Source organism: Thamnophis sirtalis, unplaced genomic scaffold (assembly GCF_051295495.1).
Source record: "Thamnophis sirtalis isolate CommonGarterSnake01/CBP01778 unplaced genomic scaffold, rThaSir2_p1.2 scaffold_9, whole genome shotgun sequence".
Taxonomy (NCBI): Eukaryota; Metazoa; Chordata; class Lepidosauria; order Squamata; family Natricidae; genus Thamnophis; species Thamnophis sirtalis.
Genome location: NW_028261389.1, coordinates 20,093,144 through 20,115,735, shown reverse-complemented (window position 1 = coordinate 20,115,735; position 22,592 = coordinate 20,093,144). Strand labels below are relative to the sequence as shown.

General features: G+C 39.2%; 1 protein-coding gene across 2 annotated transcripts in view; it reads right to left on the bottom strand.

The window, feature by feature from the left end:
• Positions 1-4,067: 4,067 nt before the first annotated feature.
• CHRM2 (cholinergic receptor muscarinic 2) overlaps positions 4,068-22,592 on the bottom strand; it is a 201,015-nt gene continuing 182,490 nt past the window's right edge. Inside the window, exons 4-5 of one of the 2 annotated variants that reach the window (XR_015697698.1) lie at positions 19,806-21,648; positions 4,068-4,779 (exon numbers count right to left, since the gene is read on the bottom strand). Coding sequence is in view for 1 of the 2 variants with exons in the window: in XM_014058072.2 (XP_013913547.1) it covers positions 20,209-21,615 (1,407 nt within the window). In the remaining variant the exon portion in view is untranslated. Of the gene's footprint in view, positions 4,780-17,903; positions 21,649-22,592 lie in introns of those variants that run through there. The other variant, XM_014058072.2, reaches the window with a different exon arrangement.

Here is a 22,592-nt window from a genome sequence, read left to right as displayed (position 1 = left end):
CAGTGGGCAATATGCTGACTCTGTAAACCCCTTAGAGAATGTTGTAAAGCACCATGAAGTGGTATATAAGTCTAAGTGCTATTGCTATTACTATTATATATGAAATCCAAGTGATTGAATGCAAAAAAAAATAATGGATGTTTTGGGTACTATTTGAGAGATGATATCCGGACAGATGCTTGATTCCTTTTCTGTGAGATTTCAGTTGTATTTCCAAGGTTAAAGGTTGTAAGACATATCTAAGAGCAGGGATGGGCTGCTACGGGCCTCCTGGAAGACCTCTGAAGCCTGTGGGAGGCAGTTTTGGCCCTCCCAGAGGCTTGAGGAAAACCTCTGGAGCCTGGGGAAGGTGAAAATGGCCACCCTGCCATGGTACAGGAGGCCAACTATGTCACGCCCACCATGGCCACGCCTACCCAGCAACCGGGCAGAGAACCCATTGCTGAAATTTTTGAACTCCATGCCTGTCTAAGAGATGTTCAGGCTGAAATATAATTTTGACACTTACTCTGTTAAACTGACAATCCTAGTTTAAAATTTGCAGGCTTTTTTTTTAAGTATCATTTTTAAAGAAAACAAAGAACGTTAAAGAAAATATTTTTCAATAACATAAATATAACATCTAAACAAATTGAAACAAAGTTGATAAAATTTTATTACTGTATTGATAAAGCCCAGTTACCTTTTTTATTGCTCTATACTTACAACTTTCCTGAATGTAACAATTGGGTCCCAAAATTAAACAGCAAAACATATTCTTAGCAAATCCATTTGAAAGGTAAATTATTTTGGGTGGAAATTCAGTATTTTCTTCAAATAAATATAATGCCATCTTTATTGTTTGGATCTGGAAGAAGTTTCTGTTCTCTTATAATTTATTCTGAGGGTGGGGTTTTTTTTTTGCCCGTTCTTGAAATGAAAACACAAACAATGAAGACCCTGGTGAGTGAACTATTCATGATATAATCTTATCTTAATTAATGTGAAATTGCGTCTCAGTGCTGGTTGCTAACTGCACGCAGGAAGTGTGTATGACTTCTATCTTTATACACATTTGCTAGGCTTGAATGGAGACTGAGGACAAAAGATAAAAGCTCTCACAGTACTATATCTGCCCACTCAGTCTGGTTGTGTTTTTAAAAGCCTCGGGTAATAGCTTTATAATAAATTAATATTACTTTTCAATGAATTTATAAAGTGAAAGTTGGTAAATTTGGAGGAGGAAAAAGGGCCATTCTGTGCTAAAACTGGGATACATTTCTTGATGTTTTGTTTTCTAAAAACCTGAGCAGAAGTTCAGCCTTACAATGAGCAAATTTGCATAAGATTACTGTTTAATTCCCTTTAAATATATATATATATATTTCTTGACTATCCAGAATAGCTACGATCACAATGTTAGGGCAGATGTGGAATGGAATGGAATTTATTATTTATATGCCGCCCTTCTCCAGGAGGACTCATGGCGGTGAACAATCCAAAAGGGAAAGGGGAACATCAAAACGAAATACAAATAATAAAAATAAGCAACAGTCGCACAACCATACATGTCGAGAGGGGAGGGAACTCATCACCCCCAGGCCTGCCGGCAAAGCCAGGTTTTGACGGCTTTTCGGAAGGCCTGGAGAGAGGTGAGGGTCCGAATCCCTGTGGGGAGTTCATTCTAAAGGGCCGGAGCTGCCACAGAGAAGGCCCTCCCCCGGGTAGTAGCCAGATGGCATTGGCTAGTAGATGGAACCCGGAGGAGGCCAACCGTGTGAGATCTAATGGGTCTGTGGGAGGTAATTGGCAGGAGGCGGTCTCTCAAGTACCCAGATCCAATACCATGAAGGGCTTTATAAGTTACGACTAGCACCTTGAAGCATATCCGGAGACTGATCGGTAACCAGTGCAGCTCGCGGAGGATAGATGTAACGTGGGTGTACCGAGGTACACCCACGATCGCTCGCGCGGCTGCGTTCTGGACGAGTTGAAGTCTCCGAATACTCTTCAAGGGCTGCCCCATGTAGAGCGCATTGCAGTATGTATCTACACTTTATCTAGATCTTACATAACAAACAGAAGCTGGGCTTCGTTCCTTTTTAAATTGACTGCCTTGTTTGGTCTTCAGTTCACCTTAGACGCTCTTTATCTCATTCCTGAGTTGCAACATCTGATCACCATCCTGGACACAATATGAAAAAATGGAGGGTTTTTTTTGATTGATTAAACATGGTATCAAAATGATGTTAAGCAAAAGTACTCATAACACACTTTGCTTCCTTGGTGTTGACGGAAGTTATTATGACTAGGATGTCATCCAGTTGAAAAGTTTGGGGTTACTGTGTTTGCTCAGACCCATTTTCTATAACTCTGGTTTGTCCTTCCCCCTTCCAATCCCTAATTCTTATAGCTTTGTTTCTTTTGTTGCCTGAACTGTAGGAAGTTATCACCCAGCCCTCTCCCAGACAAATGAAATATCCTAGGAAATATTGAAAAGGCAGAATATTTCTCTGGATGTGAAAAGAAATAAACATGTTTTAAAAGACAGAATAGCTGCCTGTAGCTTCCTGCCCATCCCCACTTTGTCAATGGACCATTAAGAAGGCCAAGCTAGTATTTTTACATAATAAAGACTTCTCCACTTCAACTCCAGAGTGATGGGATTAAGGCATGATAATATTGGCCCTTTACTGAACTGACCACATGGCATCTGAGAACTCAACCAAACCTGGATTCAAAACGCAGCCTAGAGAGTTGCCCCTGCATGGCCCCATGGGAGTCTGAAAACCAATCGGAATACAAGCTCAAGTTCAAAGGCCAGAGGGGGATAAAAGCAGAGATTCAGCATCTCAGTCGGCCCTTCTCTTTTCTCCACCAACATTGAAGCATGTGATCACCTTTTCTGTTCAGGACTCAAGCCATGTGGTCCTGTCCACCATTAAAACCATCTTTCCAAGCAGCCTCCATGTCTCCAGTGTCTTTTTCCCCACTTGGAGCCAAACCCAGAAGGACATTTCTTTCATCAGAACATTGAGGGTATTTTTTTTCTTTTGGTATAAATGATTATGTTATACTTCTCTTACTATGTTGAATCTATAAGGAAATTGCTACGTAATAATTTGAGTTCAGAAAGCTTTTTTCTTATTTTATTTGAAACCTCAAGTTAACCTTCCTTTTTATGCTTGACTTCCTTTTGCATTTGGCTGCAAATATCTTCTTATAATGAGGTACTCTGTGACCTGACTGATGTATGCTTAGATAAAGGAGGACAACTGGGAATGATATAAAGTTTTAACAAAATAAAATAAAGTAATTGAACTGGGAGGTCTGCTTTGTCTTCATTTTTGTATAAGAGGGTGTCAAGAGGCTTCAGGACACATTGCTATTAATTTGGAAGAAAGCACAGTCTGTTTTGATTTATCCCTAAAGTTCCATTCATGAACACTGAAATTATTCCAGATCTGAAATACAGCACTTGCTACTCAGCTATTTTGCAAATTACTGCTGTTGTCACATCAATTGAGACTACATCTCTATTGCAGTTGAGTTAATAGCAACATTTGGATTGGTAATATGAAAACTGTTGCAAAAATCCTCTTCACCTGGGAGCGTTTGCTTCTGCAAAACCTCACAAGATGGTGGAAGAAGGAGCAGAGGTAACACATACAAAAACATGTTTATTAGTTGCTCATATAACTTGCATCTTAATGTAATGCTCAAACTAGGAATACAACTTGGTAGAAGTACGCACATACATATTGCATGTAGGATAGTTTTGGAATTTCAGTTGTGTCTCCCAAATATTCTTTTCAGTTCAGCCCTGCACAAGGTCGTTGATGTCGGAGCCCTGGCCTCTTGACAGGTTGCAGCTCTTTCATATCTGGCGTAACGTGTTGTGAAGTTGCAACTTTTGAATACAGTGGTCGTATTTCTTTCCTCCATTTTTGATGGCTGGCAACATTATGTAGATTCTCAGAGGTATTTCTCCTCATCAGTCTTTCTTGCATGAATATGGTTTAAATAATATATATATCTATACAGATTATATAAATATATAGCTATTATTTATATTATATATATATATATATATATATGCATATATGTATATTACTGTGGTTTGGCTCCATGAAGTCAACCATAAATTTGTGCTTATTTTAACGAGACCAAAATATATGGCATTATTAAGAATATAGCCAGTACTTGGAAGCTTTGTTAATTATAAATCAGTTTATGTTCTTCCTTGTTGCTTGTGTCCAAGCATCTTTTGCAAGTAATGAAACTTTTCACTTTTACAGCAATTTTTAATTCTGGCCTTTGTAAAAGAACATGATTTTTTTTTAAAAAAAAACAAACAAACAATTTTTCTTTAAAAAATAATAATTAAGGATTGCACTCTTCCTTGTACACAGTTTGAAGAGTAACCAGACATTCATATAGTTTTATTTACATTCTAACTGAAGTTCAACAATGTTAGATATATTGTACTATAACTGTACACAGGCCAAGTTATTTTTGGTCATGTTGAAACACGCTACTGGTAAGATATTTACAAATGCATTAATCAGCCTCCTTAGTTTGACAGTAGTAGATACAGAATAAATTGTTGAAAGTCCATTTATGAATGATCATCGACAGTCCCTTATTGTTACCATTTTGTAGTTCATCACCACAGGATGGCTGTCTTTGTGGTGTAATTGTAAAAATCGGATGGGGTTATTCATGGCATCTAAAATAGCATTTATCCTCCAAGATGGGATGGGATGATAGAAAAGAATCCACTTGCTGTCACTATGTCCCCTTTGAGAAAGTGAAATTAAAAAATGACTCATCTTTATCCTTCCATTTCTTATTTTTATATTATCATTTCCCAAAACACTTGAAATGACAAATGCATCAAGTATGTAAGCAAATACAACTGGGATCACGATTTTCAGTGTGATTTCATATTTTGTGTTACACACACACACACACACACACACACACACACACACATATCAAGCAATCTCATTTTGTGGGGAAGTCAGTGACTACATTATTTTTGCTGCCTATGGAAAAAAAATAGACCAATTTATAACAATTAACAAGATTCGTTCTACTGTATACTCAATAATGGGAAATTATGTGTTCAATCAATCATGCTTTCATAATTATCCCAGCAAAATTAATTATGTGGTTGATCAATTGTGTAGTTAGGATGTTGGTTTTTTCCCTTCCAAATGCAAGGCCACTTTGGGGATAGATGGGGGAAGGTCACTTGCTACATGGTTAGGAAGACTATTCATGGAGGTTAAGTCAATAGAAAAAGCACACACCACAGCAGCTACTTACACTTCATCTTTCCAGTCATTCGTACAAATAAGTAACAATATAGCAAACACGTAGTGGGTTTCAAAAAATTTTTGAACCTCTTCTGTAGGTGTGGCCTGCTTTGTGGGAGTGGCTTGCTGGCCATGTGACTGGGTGGGAGTGGCTTGCCAACCATGTGACCAGGTTGGAGTGGCCTGGAAGTCATGTGACTGGGTGGGCATGGCCAACTTATAAAATATGGTGAAACTCACTTAACCACGCTCTTGCTTAGCAACCAAAATGTTGGCTCAGGAACTCTGGCATTGAAGTCTTAAAGCTGTCAAGTTACAAGACCCTTGCACCCCTAACCCTTTAGAAAAAAAACCCAAGGGGTGTTCAAACTTGACAGCTTTAAGACTTGTGGACTTCAACTCCCAGAATTCCTCCTCTCACTCTTCATCTTGATGATGTGCAGACGGGCGGGGGAAGGGAGCTGGAACCAGTTCTAAACGGCACTGTAGATTTGTGGAACCTCTTCTATAGAAGAGGTTAGAATTGGCAGGAACCCACCCCTGTAGCAAACCAACTAGACAGTGAAACTTCCCAATGCTACTGCATTTCCCTTGTATGAAATATCAAATGAGATTTATTGTAACTAAGCCTAGAGGTGGAGTTCTCACTTCACAATCAGGACACTGTGAGTTTGATCCTAGGTAGAGGCAGATATTTTTCTCTCTTGGCACAATGAGACTATATCTGCTGAACAAAGCTCCGCATTGGTGACAGGAAGGGCATCGGGCCATTAAATGCTCTGCTAGCTCCATTCAGTTGCCCAGACTCCACCCGCAAGGGATTATGGGTTTGTTAAATGATGATGATGATTTATTGTAACTAAGTCAGTAGAATTACAGTAGCTTGGGTGGAACTGTGTCAGGTTATATGAACCCTAATTCTTACAGCAAATACAGGTGAATGTCAGAAGTCAGGTCATCTAGGAGCTACTTTATAAAGTAGTTTTGAGAAGATTTTTCTCCTTTCCAAAAGCTGCAAATCAAGAGCAATAAATATCTTCACAATTGTTTCCACTCAATAGAGCATTGACAGATTTTGAGGGGCAGGGACTGAGAGTTTCCTCCAATTCTTTTTAATAGCAGGTCCTAAGCAATCAAATCCCCCACAATGCTGTAGAAAGCAAACCAATTGGTATGTTGAGCAAAAGGCGCTCTTTGCCCAAAGGACTATCAGCAAAGGTACCGTATTTTTCTAAGTATAAGAAACTCCAAAGTGTAAGACCCACCTAGTTTTGGGGGGAGAAAAACAAGGGGGGGGGAATCTGCCTCTGTCTCCCAGCAATTTGCCCCTTGCAGCAAACAGCAAATTTCACTTTCAATTTCAGTTTAAGCACAGGCCTCCCGATGATCAGCTGTTTCAGGCTGCAGGGATTACCATAGCCTATTGCCACTTCTGCAGGCCCCATTTTCCCCATTTGCTGCAAGGAGATAAATTGCTGGGAGGCAGAGGCCAAAGGGTGGGGGCTGGTGGGTGGGTGGGGCTACATTCAGTGTATAAGATGCACCCAAATTTTCACCCTCTTTTAGAGGGGGAGTGCATCTTATACTCCGGAAAATACAGTATGTGCTGATAAGCTGTCAAGACAAAATATTTGTTCCTTTGCTGAGCTTCTAGCTGATCTACCATTGTAGAAAGGATGTTAGTATGGGTCCAGAATCCCTAAGAGAAAGAAGGTTGGAAAAGTGGCTTAATCTGGTACTTTTTCTTTCAGTCCTAAATCCACCAATGACGATAAGCAAATTAAAATGAAAAGAGTGTCAAAATCCTCTGGGATGGATCTTAGCAGGATTGGGAATAGACTTGTCCCTGGGAAAGCTGTTTTCTCCACATTGTTTTGTGACCATTTCTCTTAAGATTTAGTGCCTATAAGAATAGTCAGTTTGCTACCCACATAAAACTGAATACTCAAATAGGTCATGGACTGTCTTTTACAGGATGTGTGGAGGTTACACAGCCATTTATTTCAGTCAAATTCTTATATTATTCTATTCCATTCCACTCCATTCCAATCCATTCTTTCCAGCAGACTTAAGGACCCTTCCAGCTCTATATTATGGTTCAGGTATCATTTGAACTGTGGACATTTTGTTTCTTAGAGATTAATTCTTTCGTGATACTGTGCCATTTAAAGGCCCCATCTTATGGACACATCATCCAGTTTAGTCTTTCCACAAAATAACTCCCCACCAAAATCTGAATGTGAATATTTTATGGCAATTGAGCCATAAGAAATCATACGTGCATGACAGTGACACAAATGATAGTATGTAACTGGAGACTGATCATTTGGGTAAGATGGCCATGGTATATTTTCCCACCATACATGACAAAGTCTAGAATTAACACTGTAGGCAGATCTTTTAATATGCCTGTGAGAAGTTGATTAGAAGTGCTTTGGTTACACTGAGTGCCAATAACGATGATTTCACATATCATCGAGACATATGAATAGCGTCATCAGAAATTAGAAAGAAGACAACTAATAATTGCCACAGAATGGATATTGATGACTGGTTCTTCAGATATTACAAAAAGTGGTGAACCATGAGTGAGACACTTTTCCATTTTCTCCTTTTCTTGTGTTTCAATATGAAACAGACGCTTGCACACAATCTTGTGAGTAAGAAGCATAACACAACTCCTCACAGGAGAATTGTATTCATTCAGATGAACAAACAGACACTACAAGAGAAGAATAAAATGAGGTCCCTGATTGCTGTCCCTTGAACCTATCCATGAACATATGGATTTAACAATGATATTATCAGCAGGACATTGCGAACAATTATACCTGCCACCATTTTTTTTAACTTTGAAAAGCTTTGGTCTGATTTCACCGAATCAACTTCCTTTCAGTTACAAGAACATTGTCAGTCCCCTTAATTTACTGGCAACACTGCATGGAGTACAAGGGATTCCTGTCTTCTAATGTATAATTATATCTTACTTAGTTACCTTGTCTCAAGATGACATTGGACAGTCCCTTTATCCTAAGGGACTCTTGGGATCAAAAGAACAACTTGGTAAGGAATTTCCCATAGTTTAATACTTGATGAGAAATAGCATGTTAACATTCCTGACAGCAACTCCATCAGAGAGATTAAAGTACTCTGAAATTCTGCCCTATTGTTAACAGGAGATGATTGCAGCAGATGGCAGGAAGTGGAGCAAATTGTTGAACTGAAGTATAAGTCATCTGGTATAGCTTACAAGGGATATGACACCGAGCTTGTCTATCAGAAGGTAGGTAAGTCAGCAGTTTGACTCCCTAGCACCACATAATTGAGTGAGCTCCCGTTACCTGTCCCAGCTTCTGCCAACCTAGCAGTTCAAAAGCACATAAAAATGTAAATACAAAAATAGAGACCACTTTTGTGGGAAGCTAACAGCGATCCATGCACCTTGGGTGTTTAGTCATGCTGGCTAATGACCATGGAGACTTCTTTGGACAGTGCTGGGTCTTCAGCTTAGAAATGGAGATGAGCACTACCCCTAGAGCCGGAAACGACTAGCATACATGTGTGGGGAAACTTTTACCTTTAATAGCTTACAAATCCTAAATCACTTGCTATCAAAAACTGAAACAAAAGTTGTTGTAGTTAGCTTCTACTATCTCATCTGGTTCTCTGACTCAGCATCAAAATGCCTAGGGCCAGCTCTGATATTTTTTTTAAAAAATGGCAACGTCTGGGATAGATAGGAATAGACTAGAAAAATATATCAATTGTATTTTCTTCCCTAGAACTGCAACATATAAATGAAACGATTCATTGTTGCTTGGTAGAAGTAACATTGAAAGATGTCTGATGTCTTATCCATATAGTTTTACTTGTTACATATAATAATAAAAAACTTCAAATTGCAGTGATTCCATGTCAAACCAATATCACTTTGATGACACTGTTAAGTTCTGAAAGCAGACATTTTAAAGCTATAGGTGATAATGTTACACTGGCAGACCCAACCAGAAGCAGCAACCAATTAGAACTAGTAAAGAGTTTTGTTAACCTGTTAAGTGAATGGAAATCACACAGAGGAAAGAAAGAAAGAAAGAAAGAAAGAAAGAAGGGAGGGAGGGAGGGAGGGAGGGAGGGAGGGAGGGAGGGAGGGAGGGAAGGATTCACATTTACATCCCATGGAAGCACACCTCAAAATGGAAATGACATGATGTGAATGCAAAATGTCCTGTAAATTTGGGGGGTAGGAGAAACAGTGACACTATGAGAAATTAAATAATCCCCTATAGATTTTCAGTGATTTAATCTTTCCTTTAAAGATGGAATCATTAAGTAAACAGAAGGGACTAATATCTGTAGTTATGTAATCCTTTAGTGGTCCCTTGTGCACAGTCCCGAAGACATGAATTAAAAAAAATATCCAGATTTCAACAACTGAGCAATAGAGGTCCCAATCCTTCACATCATAAATGATAAATAAAATTTCACTATCATTGCACAATACAGAAGAATTGTCAGTTGGGGTGGGGTGGCAAAATACTGACATTTTATTAAATAAATGTTGCACTATTATGATATGCAATTACAATAATATTTATGATGACATGCATTATCTATAATAATTAAAATAACAAAAAAAACTATTTCTGGGGAAAAATGAGATCTTGGATTTGGAAGGACTGGGGATAAAATCTTACTAATGCACAGAATCACTCACACACCAAGGGTTAGTAAGCATTAGAATGCTGATTCACTGAGGTCAATGTTAATTACTCCCAGGCAGGTACAGTTTTAGAATATTACTATGAGGACTGAGAGAAAGTCATCACTGCATGTGAATCTTGAATAAGTTGGATGAATTCTATAACTGATAGAAGCACTTGGCAAAAACTTTGATAAATGTTAACAAAAGCTATACTCATAGAGTTTAAATCCCTACACAGTCATAGGACTCATTGAGTGATTTAGGCCAAAATGCCTCACATAACTCCCATTTTATATTCAGGAATGAATTAATTGGGGCAACTGTGCATGCTCCCTTAAATCTCTCAAATGGAAAAGGAATTTCATAAAGATAAGTAAATAAATATATGATTGAGTGGGTTCCCAGAATTTATATTGTACTGTAAAAGAGACAACTCTAGGTTCCTAGTGTTTTACAACATGTAGTGTTTACCTAACCTTGCCTTGCCTCACAAAGACTATTCTTATTTATGTTTATGAATGGGTTTGAGCTGGGCTTATACCAGTGGTGGGATTCAAATAATTTAACAACCAGTTCTCTGCCCTAATGACCAGCTGGGTAGGCGGGGCTCGGTGGTCATGTGATCATGTGGGCGTGGCCAAGTCAATGTCACTCAGGTCGATGGGTACTTCGTCTTAATTGTTACAATGGTAATAAGGGTTAACTGGAGAGGCAGTTTCTGTAAGGAGGACAATAAAGATTAGGCTAGAAGCAACACCAGACTGTTTCCTTCCTGCCTGCCTTACAGGATTAGCCCTGTAAAATGAAAAAACAAAACAAAATCAGATTTCTTCCAACAACCAGTTCTCCGAACTGCTTAGAAAGTTAACAACAGGTTCTCTCGGATAGCTGCGAACTGGCTGAATCCCACCACTGGCTTATACATAATCCTAGGAGGCCATAGCTATAGTTTTAGTCCTCTTAATGCCTCTAACCATTTTTCAATATTGTAAGATAATAACTCCTTCTAACCTTGCTCCGACCTTGTTGACTTAAATGTAATGGAGAAGACTGTCGCATTACTAATATTCAAGTTAGATTTAAGCAGAGTTGGGGGGAAAAAATGACCTTTGAAAATTATCAGGTTTGTCGGTAGAGAAATTGGATGAATGACTGTTACAAATTTCTACAGGGGAGGAATACATTCTTCAACAATTTCCTAAAGTCACAAATCCCTCTTTGCGTACTGATAGTATCACCCAAGTTCACTATCCATTATTAGAATATCTGATGAGGACCTTTTTTTAAAAAAAAAAAGTAATTGAATGATTAAAAACTTTAGAAAAAGTTACACCCATAAACATGTATTCACCAAAAGATTTTATAAAACCAAATGCTAGGGTCAACAAGAATCATATTCTGGCTTCATAGCATTCCTTCTGATAAAGTCCCATTACAGTTTGCTCCTTGTATTTGTCTTTGATGCTTAATGAAAATATGGGAAGCTAGGAAGGCTTCAGAACCCTGGGGAGATTATATGATGAAAAAGAAGGAGATGTTGGCATTTTTGGCAGCTGCTGAACACTGCTGGCTCATATTTAAATGATTGTCCACTAGGACTCCAAGATTCCTCTCACAGTTACTGCTCAATAGTAGTAACTGTGAGAGGGATCTTGGAGTCCTAGTGGAGAACCATTTAAATATGAGCCAGCAGTGTGCAGCAGCTGCCAAAAAAGCTAACACAATCCTAGGCTGCATAAACAGAGGGATAGAATCAAGGTCACGTAAAGTGTTAATACCACTTTATAATGCCTTGGTAAGGCCACACTTGGAATACTGCATCCAGTTTTGTTTCCATGTAAAAAAGATGTTGAGACTTTAGAAACAGTGCAGAAAAGTGCAACAAAGATGATTAGGGGATTGGAGGCTAAAACATAAGAAGAAAGGCTGCAGGAACTGGGCATGTCTATTTATTCATTCATTCATTCATTCATTTATTTATTTATTTATTTATTTATTTGACTTATATACCGCTTCATAGGGCTTTCAGCCCTCTCTAAGCGGTTTACAGATTTTTAGCAAATTGAGTCAGCAAACTGCCCCCACAGTCTGGGTCCTCATTTCATCCACCTCGGAAGGATGGAAGGCTGAGTCAACCTTGAGCCAGTGAGATTTGAATCGCTGAACTGCAGATAACAGTCAGCTGAAGTGGCCTGCAGTACTGCACCCTAACCACTGCGCCACCTTGGCTCCTTATTTAATGAAAAGAAGGACTAGGAAAGACATGATAGCAGTGTTCCAATATCTCAGGGGTTGCCACAAAGAAGAGGGAGTCAAGCTATTCTCCAAAGCACTTGAGGCACGACAAGAAGTAATAGGTTTCCTGCCTGGGCGGGGGTTGGACTAGAAGACCTCCAAGGTCTCAGCCAACTCTGTTATTCTAAATTCCACATACCCTTTGGTTAGCTTTAACTACTGCACTATAGATAAGTGCAAGAACACAACGTACTTCTAAGGAAAGTTCTACTTTAAAATGTAATGGGAACTGATAGAAATTTAGAATCAGGATATGGGTGAGGGAGCCACCAACTCAGGCAGCAAAATATCTATGGCAGATCACCAGGCTGGGCCTGAGTGTGGAGTCAAATGCATCATCAGTCTTGAGTCTTTTCAAGCCCACAAGAGATCTAAGTCCAGCCCACCTTGAATTCCATTGACTCTTATCTACCGCCAATTTCCTTTGATCGTTAGTAGTTCAGATTCTTGTAGAGATCTTAAGCTTGTAATAAATCTTTATATTCATTTGAACTGCCTGGATTTCCTGATTTCTCACATTTGAGAACACAATTTTCAAATAGGCAAGTCACAAGTTGCTACAAATGAATAGGAAAATAAGAAGTGTGTTTCAAAGTGGTCTTGTAATCAAAACACTAAGGTGGAGTAAAAGACTAATCTGATTCCCCTGAAACTAGCTAACTTTCGTCTTGGTTCTAACCCAAAGAAACTTGAGTAATATATTTGTGCACTGATTCCATCTACATAGATAAGATCCTGCCTTTCAAGGGCTCCCAAATAAATATACAAATTTTGGGCACATAGAATCTGAGTGCAAAAAGGATGCTTACACAAGCAATACTAAGAGGTGGGAATGGTGGGTATAAAACCATTCAATTTTCCATCCCAAAACCCACTATAAAGAGAGAACTAACGTACCCCATTGAATGCTTAGGGGAAGAATGATAAACACTAAGTTCTTGCTTCTGAGTATACATTATACTCAATTCAGTAGGGTTAACTTTCTAGTATAATTAAGCCTAAGTTCTAGAAAAATAACAACAACAAAAATCTTATTACCTAACACTTTTTAAGGATGGTTATAATACTATTAAATGAAGAGGGATTGGCTATACAATACTGATTAACTTTGAGAACGTTTGAATTCTAGACACAAGAAGATAGCAACAAAAGTTTATTCTGAAGCCCAGTAGAACCTCTGGTCCATACACTAGAAGAAAGATATTCCCAATTTCATATCATTCCATCCCTTTGATTTCATAAAAATGGAGCAATTTTCCCTATCTTGATGTGTTCTGGATTAAAATTATCAGGATTCCCAGCCATCTTGGTTAACAACCATGTTTATTGAGATATATGGGCCATATAATTCCAATACTTGTGAAGGAAACCATAATGAACAACAGAGCTATTTATATAAAACGTTGCCATTTGAAGCACTAGTGGAGGATTTCAACATCAGCATTTCCATTTAATAAAACAGGAAATGCATACCTACAAAACTAGTGCTATGGTAAGGTAAAATATTGTATTTTTGGCTACAATATGTGGATGCAACAAGAAGTCCCATTCTAAAATGATATAGCTCTGTAAATTTATATGTCTAGGTATTGCAATTGTACAATGAAATCCTAAGCATGTAGATTAGGGCTGTCAAACTCCTAGCCCATGGGCCGATGTGTCACATGCTGGCGATGCCCCTGCACAGTTTAGCGAGTCCTAATATGTCACTTGACACCACCCTGATGATGTGAGTTTGACAGCCCTGATGTAGACGAAGAAGTGACACTCAAAAATTTCACTAGAAAATGTATTTAAGATATCTCCAGTTTCCATTTCCACAGATTTACCCAGGCTCAGATAACATTATGAATAATCCAAAATATGAATGAGGGAATTCTTGGATGAAAACCTATGACCCAGGTTAGCATTAAACAAGTTCTAAAGTGATCCCTGCACTCTCTAAATTTTTGAAGTTTGTAGAGTGATTAGCTGACAAAAATGTGATGTGCTGTACTGGACTTATTGTAAGATATGGTTAGCATGGAAAATATAATCACCAGTTAAGCATAAGTCAATAAATCTCAATAAATATTGAGTGCTTGAAGGAGAAATCATCCAGTATATTACTGTTTCACTTTCCTGATTATGCCCAATAAAATCAACTATTATGTTTTATTTTCTCTAACCTGCTCTACATGCCTCCAGTTTCATTACAATGCAAATTAGATTTATTTTTAAGCATGGGTTAGCCAATTTATATTTGAGGTGGAATGAAACAAGTAGGATTAGGTTTGAGCATTCTTCCATATCTCCTCTACACAGAGAAGTAACATGTTTAAAGCCTTGTCAATCTTTGGGGCTTGGAAATTTTTTCTGGCATGCCATTTTCTATGGCTGCATTTAGAAGATGACTTAAATGTTGCTTCAGAGGATCAAAAACCAGCTGCATGTAAGCCAAATGTGCATATTCGTCCCTTTCATCCTTTTTCACGTTGAGAAAACATTCCTGTTTTATCCAAGGAGAGTTTGTTGTGGCTTCTGAAGAAATGATCTGTGGTTCAAGTGATTCTACTCTGAATAAAGTAATGTATTTTTTGGAGTATAAGACACACAGGAGTTTAAGACGCAGCAAGGTTTTGAAGAGGAAAATTTTTAAAAAAAGTTTTTGCACTTTGCAAACCTCCCCAAAATGGCCTGTATTTTTGTGAAAACGGGCCCATTTTTTAAAAAGGCATGAATAGTCCTTAGGAGGCTTATAGAGTGCTCCTGGGGAGGGGGGGAATGAGCAAAATGGGCCCATTTTTGGTTAAAAAAAAGGGGGGGATGGATCACTTTTAGGAAACTTATAGAGTGCTGCTTGGGGCTGGGGGGGGGGAATGGACCGTTTTTTGCTCATTTCTGCCTTCTTCAGCCCACAGGAACTCTCTGAAAGCCTTCCAAAAGCTATGCACGGCCATTTTGGTGAAGGGGCGGAGTTTCAGGAGGCAAATAATGCTGTATTCAGTGTATAAGATGCACCCAGATTTTCAGCCTCTTTTTTGAGGGAAAAGGTGCATCTTATACTCCAAAAAATACTGTATGTACTAAGAAATTTTTTATGTTTATGAATTGAATTCAGTCCAATCTTTTCATATAATATACAGACTATAACTTTTTTTTTAAAAAAAAAGTCTTGCTTTAGAAAGTTATCTTATATGAAGATATACTGAGAAGACTTCTGCAAATCTGGATTACATGCAATTGATTTGGTGGGAATATAACTACGGCATGGCGAATCCTAATAAACCCTCATGGTTTCATTATTTTCAGCATGTTTGGACATGAACATGAATTGCTGGTGAGTTTATGGCCACTTATCATTCTGACTCATGAGAAATTATGAAGAGGCACAGGGAGAAACCAAGTAAATGATTCTAAAACAGCTTCTGAGTCAGAGTTTGTTTTAGGCAGAGATGTTATATAAGGCTCCACATGCCTTTTAACTCAAACAGAATGACAAACACTATTTCTCAAGGTGATCTGAATGAAAAACAAATGGGTAAAACATTGGAACAACGTCTACTGTCACGTTAGCCATCCGGTCAAAGAATGCATAAATCTGTGGATGTCTAAATATCTGTGCCCTTAGCTCTTTTTGGAAACTGTCCAAATAAATAAGGCTAAGGTGGGCAACTTGTAGCCTCAGGTTCCCTTTTTGCCCTATGAGCCCCTCTAACCATGTCTGTTGAAAACCATACATTGCCACCATTCTGAAATGGGAAACACATGAAAACTGCAACGTAAATCTCAAAATAAGCACATCACAGTTAAACAAAACCCTGAAAACTATGCCAAATTCATCATTATGTGTGACATGGTCACATCGCCTCCTTCTTCTCATCCACCCGCCCAAATAAATACAAATCATAGCTGAAAGTGGTTGTCAGCCTGTCCTAAATCATTTATGTTGTTGGGTTTTGGAAAGCAGACTTATGAGAAGCAGTATATAAAACAATAACGTTAGCTAGGATATTAATAGTGACGATTAGCAAAGATGGATCTTCACCGTGTTTTCCTTCTTTTCCTCATTCAAAATCCACTGAAAAGCAAATGTTTCACTCAGTTGTGTCTATTTACCTTGTCACTTGTCTAGGAATGTGGCAAGGTGTGAGAAAAAGTTAGTGAAACCGAGGTGTAAGCAAAGGGGGTTAATGAAACTGAGATGCTTGGATGAGAAGGAATGTTGGTTGTAAAAGTGAACACAGCTGATACTACAGAAGTTCTGATCTTTTAATTGGCTGCTTGTAGGTGAAAGGAAGCAAACATTTTCACTAAGGTATTTTTTTGTGTATCATCCAGCATGTTCAATATACAGAAGTGTAATGATCAAAGGTGGGTTCCTACTGGTTCGGACCGGTTCGGCTGAGTAGGTAGTAACTCAGCCTGCCACACCCCCGAATTGGTTCTATCATCGGGGCTGCCATCTTGATTTTCGGTTCTGCGCATGTGTAGAACAATCTTCATTGCAAAAATGTAATCCCCCCCCCTTTTAATGTTGTGCACATGTACAGACATTTTTAGGTGCAAACTAGCACTTAAATGCATGCTGAACTGGCCGCCAGCAACCCACCCCTGGTCATGATATTTATCTGTAAACCTTAGAAGATTCAGATAAACAATAGGCCTATGGGAAATAACCTACATTTGCTCTGATGAAGAGATATGTGTTATGGAGGCGATAGTATTCTAAAGCTCCTCTTAATCTTCCTTCTCCTGCAGTGATTGAAGCTTTGGCACTTTTGTGGGATTCTGCATGAATCTTTTACTTTGGTTTATAACCAAGGGGTCCTGGAAGCTTCCCAGCATGGCCAGCTTGACATCACTCACGTCACGGGTGCCTGTGGGGGATCAAGTGCTCTGCCAGCAAAAATGGGTTCCCGAGCTCCGTTTTTGGCTGTGATGGCCTCCTGCAGCTCTCTGCCAGTGAAAACAGAGCTCGGTAGGGCCAGGGGATGGTCCTTCGCTGTTTCCAGAGCGGCTCCATGGGCCAGAACTGAGCATCCCTCAAAGCTGTGCATAGCTCTAAGAATCATTTAAGCCTTCCTCCTCATCACTCAATATATAAAGCAATTTTATGTGATAGCTTTATAACTCCAACTAGTACTGTAATGGCCAAATTTTCTGTACATTTTGTGATGGATATGGTTGGAGAATGACTTCTGCCCCTTCCATTTTTCTAGTATTTTTCCCCTCTTCATGTTTTTCAAATATAGGTAATTTAGGATAAAAACATTCCATTACAAATACGGTATGGATAGAAATCCAAATGTATGTGCTGTTTCAGTTTAAGTCCCAAAAGTGTTTTTCTCAAGAGACATGAAGACATTTCACTTCTCATCCAAGAAATTTCTTCAATTTTAACCTGAAGAATTTAAGAAGCTTTTTGGATGAGAAGTGAAACATCTTCAAGGAAAAGAAAGTCCAGCTGTCTTTTGAAAAATCCCCTTTTGAGACAACCATGATCTGGATGACTGAGAATTTCCCTACACATTCCAGTTTAAAATATACGCAAAGACATTTAATGGGAATAAAGAAGGAAAATATCTCAAAAGCTTTGAGAAGCTTTTTTTATTATATATATATTAATAGACTTGACTATTTGGGGTAGATTCTGGCTAGGATATCTCTTGGTAATGAAGATTGATCATATTAGGATTTAGGTTTCTTTCTCAGCAACATATTGCTTGGGACACCTGATTCCATGAATTTGTATTAATGCCATAATAGAAAAATGTTTGCAAGATAGTGATGAGCATATAGGACTGGCAAACTTTGATTTAAAGATTCCGTAGATTTGAACTCTTAACTGGCCAATTCTGCTTTTTCTGAAGTTATTTACGATTGTCTGCTCAGTGTCTACTGAAAATAGGAGAGGCTGATGGACATAAAGCCAAGGATGTTAGATATTGTTTTGGTGCATCTAAGAGTATTTTGCAAGAATTGGCCTCTTTGGTGTTCATATCCTGCTATTAATTCCAGGCAAGACGTTGTCATTTGATCATCTGATCTTGATTGATCACATATTTTCCCTTGTTTGGTTTTATAAAGCAGGGCAGTATCCCAAAATGAAACCTTTCCTGACATGTAATATATTAACAATTCAAGATATGATATAGGTTTCAGCCCTGGGTATGGAGTATGACTCATCAGATTGTGTATTTGAAGAAACAATGGAAAGGAAATACAGTTGCTAACTGAACCATGACCTACACAATGATATTCGTTTGTTAATGTCTATTTGGTGTACCACTGTTGCTGCAAATATTACCTGCCCATTTTATTCTTTAGAAGAGTCACTCCATTTTCAAAAGTCACCCTCAGAAAGATCTTAAGGTGTGCTAAATGCTGTACCATTTCCATTTTTTCCCTTCTGTGTGACTGAAAAATCTGATCCAAGGAAAAAGGTCCAAAGAACACAAGGTACTTTTGAAATGATCATGATGACAATCAATCCATTAATCAATCAATCAAAACTCTAGCATTTTTACATCATGATGGCTGGATTCACATCTCAAGTTAAGCCAAAACTTTGGTATCCATGGTTTGGTTGCTAAATCGCTGCCTGGGTTGATGCATTATACTGTATCATAAATCATCATAAATCATCATTTACAAACCACAATGGCCAATTTGTACAACACACTAAACCCCAGACCCAAACAAACCAGAGTATGGCTCAGCATGATTTTAATCCTAGCCATAACACTGAACCATCATCACAGTTCATGCTCAACAAAAATGGAGGAAATCAGGCTGGGGAAAGTTGATGTACTATATTTTAGAAGCTTGTCTGAAAACATTCTTATTATGAGGTAAAGTATATTTCCCCCCCTTAAAAAAGCCACAAAAGAGAGGTAACTACAGGTATCTTCAACTTACAACAATTTAGTGACCATTCAAGGTAACAACGACACTGAAAAAAGTGACTTATGGCCGTTTTTCACACTTATGACTATTGCAGTATCTTTATGGTCCTATGATCAAAATTTAGATGTTTGACAGCTGACTCATATTTATGACCGTTGCAGTATCCCAAGGTCATTTGATCACCTTTTTTTACCTTCTTACAAGCAAAGTCAACAGGGAAGCCAGATTCATTTAACAACCGTGTTACTAACTTAAAAACTGCAGTGCTTCACTTAACAACTTTGGCATGAAAACAGGGCAAAACTCACTTAACAAATGTTTCGCTTAGCAACAAAAACTGGGGCTCAATTGTTGTTGTAAGTTGAGAACTACCTGTTTTAATAGTAAACTCCTTAACACAAGCCTTTCCCTTTTTTGCATTCCCATAACATTGTATATTAATAAATAATTCAGAAACAAACTGACTGGAATTATTCCATGTTTGCTGTTCCAGTTTTTCTTGTAGCTTCCATGAAGTATGTTAAATGTCTCTCCCCCCACCCCTCCATTCCCTTTTTCTCTCAGTTTCAAATGAACACACAAACTGGATAAATGGCTCTGGAATATTTGATTATACCTACTCAGTTCTGCTTCCTGAAATGCTTTTGTATAGTTTTTCCTTTAGCAAAGCAAACCCCCAAAAGCTTTGCACAGAAGACTTTCTCAGGGACAGGTTGTGCCCACAGATGAAGAATGAATTCAAAAGCCCTTCTGCCATGAGAGAGAGGGAGGAAGGAACATTGTCTCAGGGGTCTTACACTCAGTGATAGCCTTCCCTCCAAATGACTCGCAGAACCAAAAGTTATCATCTTCAAAGTGCAGTTATTGGAGAGGGAGCACAAAATCTCATCTTGTTGTCATGTTCTCCAGCTTCTTGATTTCATACTAGAGCATAAAGTGCTATGGCATTGTTTTATAAAATCTGGAGCTCTCTTCCCCCCCCCAATTTGGAGTCCACCACCCCCCCAGCCCATTATTCTGGTTTTACCTCGTGGCTCCTATGTTCTTGTAGTTACACATAAGGAGATGCTTAAAGGTTTTCTTGAAAGTAGCATTGCAAAGAGCATAGCAAGCAGGGTTGATGGTGCTATTGATATAGCATAACCAGTAACCAATTGTCCATACGGTGTTGGGAATACAAGACGAACAGAAGCTGTTGATGAGTACCATGACGTTGTATGGTGTCCAAGTAATGATGAAGGCCAGCAGAATAGCCAAAATAGTCCTGGTCACTTTTTTCTCCCTGGAAGGAGGGGCCTTCTTTTTGGGAGGCTGTTTTGTCATCTTGACAATCTTACGCGCTACAATGTTCTGCTTCTCCTCCCCATTTTGTCCATCCGTGGCAACAATCTCCACGGCGGTATTAGTAGGGCCACCGTAATCTCCTTTGGGCGACTTGGTGAGGATCCGAATGCAGGTCAGTTTCGAATTCTCCACTTTCGCGTTCACTTGGGAGACAGAAGCTCGGGGATTCTCCGTGATTGCTTCATCCTCTTTCATGTTGGAAGCACCTGCACTGACAGAGGTGGAGTCGTTTGAGCTCTCCTTTTCTTCTGCTGGAACACAGTTCTCCATGACTGGCTCCCCAGCGGCTTTACCGTTCAGGATTTTATTGTGTTCGGTCCCATCTTCATTGGTTGGGAGGTTGTTATTATTTGGTTTCCCTATTTTCCCTTGAACTAAACTTGGGGATGCTGGCTCCTGGTTTTGGGCTCCACCTTTCTTGTCTTTTTTAACCCTGCTCCTACTGGCCCGGGATATTTGCCAGTACAGAATGGACATGATCACAACAGGCAGGTAGAAAGCTGCGATAGCTGTGCCAAAGGTGACCGCTGCATTGGATAGGAACTGGATGTAGCATTCCTTATCGGGTACCGTCCTTTCTCCTACAATAAACTGCCAAAAGAGAATGGCAGGTGCCCATAAGATAAAAGAAAGAACCCAGGCAGCTGCGATCATCATCCCTGCCGTCTTAGTGGTCCGCCTGACTGGGTAGGTCAGGGGTTTGGTCACACAAAAGTACCTGTCAAAACTGATTATGAGAAGATTCATGACAGAAGCATTGCTGACCACATAGTCAAGGGCCAGCCACAAGTCACAAACCACAGGTCCCAATGGCCAAGAGCCTGTCACAGTGTAAAGTGTGTACAGGTTCATGGAGAAGACACCGATGATCAAATCAGCGCAGGCCAAGCTGAAAAGGAAGTAATTGTTGACAGTTTGTAGGTGCCTGTTGACTTTTATGGACACCATGACCAGGATGTTCCCAATGATGGTTACCAGGCTGAGGGACCCAGCCACCAGGACAATGAAGACAACCTCCACTGTTTTATAAGGACTTGGTAGGGTCATTCTGTCCTCCAAATAACTTATGTTTGTGGAGTTATTCATTTCTGCATCTGTTGATTGAATGCCTGTTTAAGCCTGCAGAGGAGAGAAAGAAAGAAAACAGATGTGAGACACTGTCTTTTCCTGCTTTTGGCAAATGAAGAAAAAGAATTAGACCTCCCTGGCACAGCACACGTTCTGTATGCAGAAGGTCCTGGTATGTCTGGGCTTAATCTGGAAAAGCTCCTTTCTGAAAACCTGAAATGAGGATCCAGGTCATTGTTGATACCATTCAACTAGATGGAATGGTTGACTTGATTGAATCGGTCAACTTAAGGGACTGATTTAATCAAGGGCACTTTCCTACATTGCTTAATGTGGGATGAAAAGAGTCAAAATATGAACATACATAGGGAGAGAAGAAAAAGAGATATCAGACAGATCAAGATTAACAATAGAAAACATTCTTATACCATATTTTTTTGGAGTATAAGAGGCACCTCCCCCCCCCCCAAATGAGGGTGAAAATCTGTGTGCGTCTTATACACTGAATACAGCATTTTGGGCCTCCTGAACTCCTGCCCCCTTCACAAAAATGGACATGCAGAGTCTTTAGGAGGCCTGTAAAGTGCTCCTGGGGGCTGGGGAGGGCAAAAATGAGTGAAAAATGGGCCATATTTTGCTCATCTTTGATCCCCCACCAGCCCCCAGGAACACTCTACAAGCACTCTAAAGGCTATGCATGCCCTTTTTTGGCAAAAAAACAGGCCCTTTTTCACAAAAAACAGACCTTCTTTGCTCATTTTTGCCCCCCCCCCTCAGCCCCCATGAGCATTTTGCAAGCCTCTCAAACTCTCTGCATGCCACATTTCTCACAAAAAATGAGGCGTGTAGAAGGCGTGTAGAGGGTTTGGGAGGTCTGCAGAATGCAAAAACTTTTTAAAAAAATTTCCTCTTCAAGATCTTGGTGCATTTTATACTCCGGTGCATCTTATGCTCCAAAAATATGGTATATTTCATGAATTATGAAGTAGTTGGAG